At 34.9% G+C, this 10,232-nt stretch overlaps 2 protein-coding genes across 2 annotated transcripts in view; both read right to left on the bottom strand.

The window, feature by feature from the left end:
• The window catches only part of LOC140049249 (MLX-interacting protein-like), a 149,878-nt gene that overhangs the window by 4,501 nt on the left and 135,145 nt on the right, over positions 1-10,232 (bottom strand). The gene's annotated exons all lie outside the window — the stretch shown is intronic.
• LOC140049021 (uncharacterized) lies at positions 6,606-10,201 on the bottom strand. Its single transcript, XM_072093832.1, has 7 exons — positions 10,031-10,201; positions 8,729-9,369; positions 8,243-8,478; positions 7,765-8,084; positions 7,366-7,507; positions 7,010-7,152; positions 6,606-6,767 (listed from the first exon to the last, which is right to left on the bottom strand). The coding sequence occupies exons 1-7, from the start codon at positions 10,199-10,201 to the stop codon at positions 6,669-6,671; spliced, it is 1,752 nt and encodes a 583-aa protein (XP_071949933.1). The 3' UTR covers positions 6,606-6,668.

Here is a 10,232-nt window from a genome sequence, read left to right as displayed (position 1 = left end):
AAAGACTAAATATCAAAACTACAATGAGTGAAAGGATAATTAAACATAACTCAATAAGAGGTGCAACATGGGCAGACATCTCGGTCCTAACGGGACACAGATAGCCTACTTATTCCTGCCAGCTTACTCAATAAAACTCAGCTATCGGGATTTCACTCGATTTGATTTTTAAACAAAATGTCTTATCATAAAATCTCCCTATGTAATTTTATAATACTATTCCCCACAATATATTCCGAATTCTTTATGGCGTATATTTAATTTGATCTTTATTAATTTGCAGTGTAATTTTTATTTTTTAACTACTGTACCTTCACACGCGAGGTCCGTTCCTAAAATAAACAAAAAACTGAAATGACTATGACTAATGGCCAACTTGAGCTCCAGTCCTACTATCTGTTTTTTTCTTCCGTCTTCCAAAGGGACACTGTATTGATTGATGGAAAGTGCCTGTAATCTTCCCTGAGATAGATAAGGTAGGTATCCAAGGCGGAGATTTGTACCGAAGTTTTTCCATTGTGCTCGCCTATGTCAGAATTAACCATAATTTATATATAAATTACCTGGCCTAGCTTCACTTTAGCGACGATAGGACATTTACAGGCTGTACTGGAATCTGTACTGTTATTTATATCACAGTACTGTTCATCGACATACACAGTGGTATTCCATGGAGGCATTTACACGCGCTGACGTCATCATCTGGTTGTAATGAACAAACGGTGTATGAGGATATTCAAATTGTACATCGTTCATGATAAAAACTGTCGAGAATGTTGTTAGGTTGGCTTCTGGATTCGACGAAATAAAAACGTCGGAGCGCATGCCCATTACCACATAGTACTTCACATCAACAGTATTCAAGGCAGGATCTACGGATTCTAAAATAAAACAAAACACGACTGTAGAATACAGGATAATAATAAGGTAATACAAAGATAATAGGATAATTCTTTTTTTCCCCAACGAGACACTGTGTTTAATAGAACATAAACACAGTTAGATTAGTGTGGTAACAAAACTATACCTTATTTAAAGGGGAATTTGGGAGCCGTCAAAACAATAGGCCTATATACTATATCTTATGGCTCAAGTGGCTACAATGTTGGTATCATTCACACAAAAAACAGTCCTATATTTTAAAATAAACTTTTCAATGACTTTTAGGAACGTCGTCAAACTAATACCTCAATTGCCATTAAGCTTAAGCTCTGTCTGCACACAAAAATGCGATGTGCCAATATATGGATATCCTATCACTACCAAATATTATTTGGGCAGATCACACTTTGATAGTGTAGACTGAGCTTTAGTCTACACAAGCAAACTCGCAGTTACAAACTAAAGTGATCAAATTTCCTATAGTAATTACTCTGTTTCTAGCGGGCTTTTTGAAGTATGCACCAGTCATGGAAAAAGAAAACCAAAATGATCCCCTTTCTGAACTGTGAAGGGCGGTTACAGAATGAACTGCAACGAAACAGAACCCAACTGACTGGGTAAATATAAATACTGTGTTAACTTTAAAATATGTTATATCTGAAATTACTATTTATTTAAATTAAGATTTAGACGCTAAGCGATGTGGTGGTAGCTTCTGCGACAAAGATGAAATTTGTACCTGAATACTTGGACCAGGTGACATTTCATTAACCGTTAAAATTGGTCTACGTGAACCGTCTACCGAATAACAGCGATATGCACTACAGTTTTGTCGGACATCTGGACAGTCCGTACAAGCCGCTGCTAACGTATACCACCACGTTACCGTGAACTCAAATTCGCACAATCTCGGTTTAGCGGGAAACTCACACTCACGAAAACACTGAATTATTGACCATCAGGATATCTTGTTTAGGAGTACATTGTAAAGAAGTACAAAGTATAGCTGAAAAGGAAAACAGTACAATAATCAATCGATTAGTAACACTAAAAATAATGCTAACCAATTACAAATGTACAACCTATACATTTATAGGTCCATGCTTTTTTAATCCTTCATTTAGAAAAAGGAAAAACATTTATCAAATAAAAACTTGTTTTCTAATAATTTAATTTATTGCGACAAAATGAACGTATCTTCGTCACCTTACCCGTGTTTCAAATAATAAAATAACTTTTCTTACCAGAATTAATGATTATCAAGATTACTAAAGTAGGTAGGTAATAATAATAATAATAACAGGATTTTTATAGCGCACATACCACTCAAGAGTGCTCAAGGCGCATTCAAAAAGGTGTTGATTAATTTCCATCTTCTCCACTTTCAGGCAGCCACGATTAAATTCACTTTTTTTATTTAAAAAATGTATAATAGTAGGATATACACTTGACATTGGCAAACCTGTTAACTATACTGGTGGTATTACCGGACATTTTGATAGTTTAAAGATGTATTGTCACTTTAAACACACAAAAATGAAGGTAAAAATATTCTAAATTTAAATTGGCCATATTAAAAGTAAAATTAAAGTTAATCACTTTAAGTCGAAAATTCAAGCCAAAAACAACAATTTTACGTACTTAACAGCTAAATTAATTTGATTACATTTCGTCTGGAAATCGTCACGAGCGAAAGTAAACAAAGATTTCAAACCATGAGTATACATTATGCATGATGCTAATTAGGATTGTTTACAACTCGTCACGGTTGAGAAGGTGTTTTCACACAGATCGCGAGGAAGTTTTATGATTAATGCATACCGAGTAGCCAAATAAGCTCGTTGCATTATGAGATATGTTTTGATCGAAAACTTTGACTGGAAGTCAAAGTTATTTTTTGAACCAAAAAACATCTGTATTGTATCTATTATGATACTTATCCTTCAAAATGACCCACTTTTTTTCGAAATCTTATTTGTTTTTGTTTTTTGGAATTTGACAAAGGGACAATACATCTTTAAGTAGACTTCTTGCATAAATTAATTCCAATCTACATATCATTATATGTTATACGGGTATCTTAACAAGCAATCATTTCATTTCATTTCAAAGTAAGTGTTTGTATAAAGACAAAACGTTCAAATAGCTTTAGGATAGTTAAGGGTCTTTCACACCGGCTAAGGTTCAGATTCGCGTAACATGCGGCGTGTACAGTTAAGGGGCCTTTCACACCTGCTACGGTCAGGCTAAGGATCACGTCACATGCGGCGCGTACAGTTAAGGGCTTTACACACCTGACCAAGACCTAATAGACTATTATTGTTATTGATTCGGTGCGTTTCAGTGAAAAAGGTACATGAAACTGTGAAACAACAGAAAAAAAGTACCGCATTATTGAAATAATTAATGTTGTCTACCACCAGCAATTTTATCCTAATTTTAATGAATATTTATTAGCAGTCACACTACACAATAGCAACTAGCAGAACAGAATCTCGTTGATATTGATTTTTAATATACATCGGTATCTTTGTTCTTGTTTTGTTCGTGTAAATATATCGAAATAATAGACGCTTATTGATGATTATTATTTCATATCAGTTATTTTCCGTCCTCAAGTTTGGAATAGGACTTAATCCTGCATTTCATAGTCGTCTGGTAAATTGTCATGTTTTGTAAAAGCTTACAAAAGTATGTTATATCATTTCTCCTGTTGTTCAATTGAATGTCTTGATTTGTGGTGGTAAGAATGTTTAATGGTTTGTTTTTAAGATGAACAACACCATGTTTTCTGGTGTTGTAGGTCTAATTAGAAAGAAGTAAATATGATTGCAACCCTCTTTGTTTGTACTTAGACTTCTACACTCCTTCTTGAAAATAAATTACATAAAAGTAAAGCGCGAACAATTAAAAATCCTCCCAAAATAACAAAACATTCAAAATGTTAGAATGTAATGTACTTTACAATATTTTATATCATAAAAACCTACCGAGAGTCTAATGAAATTAGAAGCCACTCTTAGTCAGACATTATATCGGCCTAAAAAGTGGGCCGATTCGACCCGTCACACCTGAATCATCCCGCATTCAGCTATTGGCTATATTAGGCCTAATTGCCACAGGTTGTTCTACATCTGTTTTACTTAAACTTTATAAATGTCTTGTTCTTCCCCATATCCAATATTGCTCCCCTGTTTGGTATCCTTATCGTCAATGTCATATTAATAAGATAGAGAAAATTCAAAGAATGGCAAGTCGATTTATCCTTCATCAACGAATCTTAGATCAGCCATATTCTGACCGATTAACTAGACTGAATTTGATGACAGCTGAATCAAATCGAGATTATTTTACCGTTATTTTTGTTACAAATATATTATATAAATTACAGAATAGAATAGTTTTATTTTAAATATGTTGACTATCAATTGTAGGCATTTGGATGTTCTAACTTTTAAACACCTTGCATCCAAAACTGATAGTGGAAAGCATTGTATCCCAACCAGATTTATTTGTTTGTGGAATTCAATACCGGTCAATATTAAAGACGCCTTTGTATGCGGAAGTTGGGTACAATTTAAAAACATGTTAATGGACCACTTTAAAAACACTATGCCTCTTTAATGTATACAATTATGGTATTAATATTACATATTTACATTGTTTTATGTATGTATGCTTTGAGTGCTGCCTTATGGCGACAGTGGTCCTTTGACCTCTTTTGCCACTCCTTGGCACACTCAAGTTTTGTATTGTTTTAATGTTGCTAAAATTAATAAAATAAAATGGATAGAGGGGAATTAAAAGGTGCCACAACGTTTGGCTTAGTGCAATATGGCACCCAACAACTCCCTCATCCAACAACTCTCTCTGGTACCCAACAACTCTCTCTCCCTGACACCCAACAACTCTCTCTGACACCCAAAAACTCTCTCTGGTGTACCCAACAACTCTCTCTGGCGTCAAACCTCCACCACTGCTTGATTTAACGTAACAACACTTATCATTTAGTAATATTATGCAGTACTGAGATTTTGACTACATACGTAATACAAAACGCAGTACCGGAATATAAAGCGTGGTTCCCACTAGCGACGCAACACAGGGACGTAACGCAACGCAAGTGAATTGACCAATCACAAGCGATGGCTTATTCGCTTGTGATTGCTAACTGTCTATAACTTGGCTTGTCATTGGTTAAAACGCTTGCGTTGCGTTTACGTCCTTGCGTTGCGTTCAAGCTTTATCAGTATTGCTATAATATTTAACAATTTTCATGAAAAACATACACACAAATATCTATAATTATTCTCCGAGAAACGTACGACGTCGAAACGTACGACGTCGTGAACAAATTATTTAGTTTTTTTCGTTTTCTGAAATGTAATACTAAAATAAAGGCTACAATATTCAGTACATTTCCGATGTCACTTTTTTACACAGATTTTTATTAGTTCTAGTTAATTTATTCATTGGCTAATTAGTGAATATTGTTATACATTGTTAATTAGCTACACGAGTTATTGAACCGAATATATAAACAATATCTACACTCCGTAACATGTGATACGTCTAAATGTAAAACCCACCGTTGCCTTTAATTGGTAAAACAAAAAACGTTAAACCTGTTAAACAATGATTATAAGGCGCAAACCAAATTATGATTAGTGTAAATGTCAGTTTAATCAGAGAGTTGTTAACATGTAGCCCCGTCAGACTTATTTATCGTACCCGAGTAAGTTTGTGACCCGCCCACCAAAGTTAGCGAATCCAACTCACCAGAGTTTGAGAGAGTAAAACTATCAGGCAAACGGTTTGTGCGCTGTGGTATTACCACAATAAACACTCTGTATGAAGAGAAGAATTTTGAATTGAATTGAATTGAAGTTAGGAAGAAATAAATGCAATTATGTTGGACGAATCCCACGCACCAATATATATTTATACGTTCTGATCTTAGGTTATGTTTAACACATAACACATCATTTCTCATTTGTAATGAACTTAATAAGATTATATAATCAATAAGCTTAATTCTAATATAATAATTATGCCTAACGGTTAAATATATACTTATACAAATATATATTAAACAAAAGTTTTAATGAATAATAATAATCCAGTTCGCCTTTTTTTCATTAATTTTTTTTTATATATTTGTAATTTTTATATTTATTTTGTATGTTCGCCGTTTGGAAAATGAATTCCATTCCTGACTGGAAGAAGTGTGGAAAGAAAAACAATTACCATAAGATGGCAACCTTTTTGGCGGATCTGGAATTTCGTCTTCTTCACGACTTGACTCGTGAAAAAAAAAACAATTACCATCATTTACTGAGCACAGTAAATAAACTCCAAATAATTCCAATAATTTGTATTATTTAATTATTTTTATTTAACTATTTATCACATTTCTACTTGGTACACAAAACATTTCCCTTAAATATTAATTTTGACAATACAGACGACTTATAATGTCTCATTTACAGAACATTTTGCCGTGCTCACGTGCTTTTTCAAACGTTATTATCTTTAATCCGGGCGGTGTCATCAACAACTGAATGTTAAATCAGTACAAAATAGGGTATATGATATTAAATTAAATCTATTCAATAATGGTTTTACTATTTTTACAATTGTTTACAACAAATTACACATTTTCAAATTTGTGTTAGAACGCACCTTTAAGACAAGAAATGATCTGGTTTAATGTTTTTAGTTTTATATATATATGCATTATTTTTACAAAACGTCAAAAATTGCAAGTCTAGTCTCTTTAAATATATTTAAAGATCAGGTGACCAGGAACTACACGATGGGAACGCTTTTGGCGGATCTGGAATTTCGTCTTCATCACCGACTTGAACAACCATTGCCAATCCCAACTAAAGAAATGAAAAAAAAAACCAATATAACTTGTTTAAATCCTTTGTTAAACCTCTGTCTACACAATAAACCTTCATGGACAAAAACAAAATGTGATTTGCCCATATATGGACATGACGATGTCATACAACAACTTTTGTGTATATCAGTATTTGGGAACATCGCACTTTTTTTTGTCAAACTAGTTTGATAGTGTAGACAGAGCTTAACGCAACCATTTTTTGATGATGTCATAACTTACCGCTGCATGATATTCCACGTGACAATGAAAGAACCAATAACCGGGGTTTTCAGCCTTCCATCTTATGATGACGTAACCAAAGTCTGGAACATTGACCGTATCCTTGACAACAGCAGACACCAATGGAAGTCGTGGTAAACCCTCTGAAAAATATGTTGTTTCTTTCTAAATAATATATTTTGTTTAATGTAAGAATACTACATTTGTTGTTTACTTATAATGGACTAACGCTGTTATTAGGTTGCCTTGTTTATCAGTTTATGATTTTGCATATATATATTGTATATTTGTATTTATTATTTTGTTGAATCAGTATTTGGGTATAAAATATAAATCCGGTTGGTTCAAAATGTTACCCGTTTTATCTTGATCAATTAAATCAGTTGGAGAAACATGTTCAGTGGATCTGTCCTGTGCTAAAACTCGAAATGACTGTCCATGGAGATGCATAGGATGACTATAAACGGAGATTTCGTTTATCACAATAAACTCTATAACCTATAAACAACAAACCACAAATAAAATTTTAAAAATCGTTCAATCAATAACATATTGCTAGCATTTGTGCCGAAAATTAATTAATCTGCGTCTAGTGTGAACCGGCCTTATTTAAGATTGTTTTCCATTAGGCGAATATTCGCGTGAATCTAAGTTGCACAAATTTCCTGAAGTAGAGTTAAATATCAATGCACATTGGTGAAACACGAAAACAAATCTCCTAGTGGAAAAGCAGCTTTATAATTAGAAAATATTACCTGGCCTAGTTTCGCTTTAGCCACGATAGGACATTTGCAGGCTATATCGAAATCTGTACTGACATTTAAAGGCTTACAGTACTGTGCATCGATATGCATAGCGATATTCCATGGAGTCATTTCACACGCGCTGACGTCATCATCTTGTTGTAATGACACAAACGGTGTATGAGGAAATTCAAATTGTACTTTGTTCATGCGATAAACTGAAGAGTATGTTTGGTTGACTTCTGGATTCGTCGATGTATAGAATTTGAGTTGGTAGTCTATTACCACATAGTATCTTAAATCAACCTTATGTAAAGCAGGATCCACGGATTCTGAAATATAAACACACACACACGGCTATATCATCAAAAGTCACAAGTGCACATAAAAGCAGTAAAATTTGGAGTTCACAATACATCTGGGTATTTCTTATTTAACCACCGCTACGCACCATTATTAAAAAAAACCATAATTACTCGTATATTCTTACGTAAAGCGTGCGTGTCTTTGAGTGTGACGTCACCATTACTAGTAGCAGCGTCAAACCCTTCTGTTGTAAATACAATGTGCGATGGCGGTTCCACTGAACAATTCAACTTTACTGCAGGTGTGTTTTTGTATTGTAATACAGCACTACCGCTCGCCGAACACAAGTCGTAATTTGATGATATTATGTATATACAATAGGACGAGGGTATTGCTGACGCCTCAAGAACAAAGTCAAGTCTGAAATATGATATAATAAATAAGTTTAAGATTTTCCATTAAATTGGTCTAAATACACGATAGTTTGATTCACACTACGCATAGCATTGATGCGACGACGAGAGTACGCGCGTACTTTGAACACGCGACGGTTTGGGTGATCCCTCGCTTACTGGCCGCCTTCGTGTTTGCGTCATTTGCGTTTGGGAATCAAGCAGAAGCGGGTCCAGGCGTTTTATTCTGACCCAGTGTAAACGAAGCCTTTACTTACCTTTCCCCAGGTGTGAAACTCAAAGCATCCACAACTCGAATCGGTTTCACCTCAAAGCCATCAGTGGCAATGATCGTTATCGGATGTGATTCAATTACCAGTCTCATATTACATTCACCCAACGCAGTATTCACTATTCGCATCCGATATCGGAAACCTTGTTCTACTTCAAACACAGAAACCGGAACGTCTATATCTATGTCATAATTGTGACTTCTGCCATTGATCAATAAGCTAAGGCTGTGTTCAGAAGGGACACCATTGGCAGTCGACACCATGAAGATTGTTATAGACGGAATTGATAACCATTCGTTAAATAACATGTAATGTTGTGGAAGGTCAAAGTCATATTCTTTACTGTTGAACTCTTTTTGTCTCGGTTCCCTGACAATCAATGCTCCGTACAACCCGTCACCTCTCTGAACACCAACGTGAGAGTGCCACCAATGGGTACCTGGTGGGTCTGCAACAAACTCGTACACGAAAGAGGTTGAACTTGGTATGGGGCATTGAGTAATCATCGGAACGCCATCTGCCCACACGGTGTTAAATTGATGTATACCATGCCAATGAATTGTCAACGAACCTCCATCTTGAAGTTCGTTGTTTACTTTCACACGAATGGTATCACCATGACAGATCTGGAAATACAACAAAACCGAACTAGAGACACTGTGCTTAATATAGAACATAAACACAGTTAGATTAGTGTGGTAACAAAACTACCTTATTTAAAGGGGAATTTGGGAGCCGTCAAAACAATAGGCCTATATACTATCTTATGGCTCACGTGACTACAATGTTGGTATCATTCACACAAAAAAGAGTCCTATGTTTTAAAATAAACTTTTCAATGACTTTTAGGAACGTCGTCAAACTAATACTTCAATTGCCATTAAGCTTAAGCTCTGTCAGCACACAAAATGCGATGTGCCAATATATGGATATCCTATCACTACCATGGGCACATCACACTTTGATAGTGTAGACAGAGCTTTAGTCTACACAAGCAAACTCGCAGTTACAAACTAAAGTGATCAAATTTCCTATAGTAATTACTCTGTTTCTAGCGGGCTTTTTGAAGTATGCACCAGTCATGGAAAAAGAAAACCAAAATGATCCCCTTTCTGAACTGTGAAGGGCGGTTACAGAATGAACTGCAACGAAACAGAACCCAACTGACTGGGTAAATATAAATACTGTGTTAACTTTAAAATACGTTTCTGAAATTACTATTTATTTAAATTAAGATTTAGACGCTAAGCGATGTGGTAGCTTCTGCGACAAAGATGAAATTTGTACCTGAATACTTGGACCAGGTGACATTTCATTAACCGTTAAAATTGGTCTACGTGAACCGTCTACCGAATAACAGCGATATGCACTACAGTCTTGTCGGACATCTGGACAGTCCGTACAAGCAGCTGCTAACGTATACCACCACGTTACCGTGAACAAAATATGATTTTGCATATATATATTGTATATGTGTATGTATTATTTT

Source organism: Antedon mediterranea, chromosome 5 (genome assembly GCF_964355755.1).
Source record: "Antedon mediterranea chromosome 5, ecAntMedi1.1, whole genome shotgun sequence".
Taxonomy (NCBI): Eukaryota; Metazoa; Echinodermata; class Crinoidea; order Comatulida; family Antedonidae; genus Antedon; species Antedon mediterranea.
Note: the sequence above shows the minus strand (reverse complement) of the source record. Positions and strands in the feature narration are given on the sequence as shown.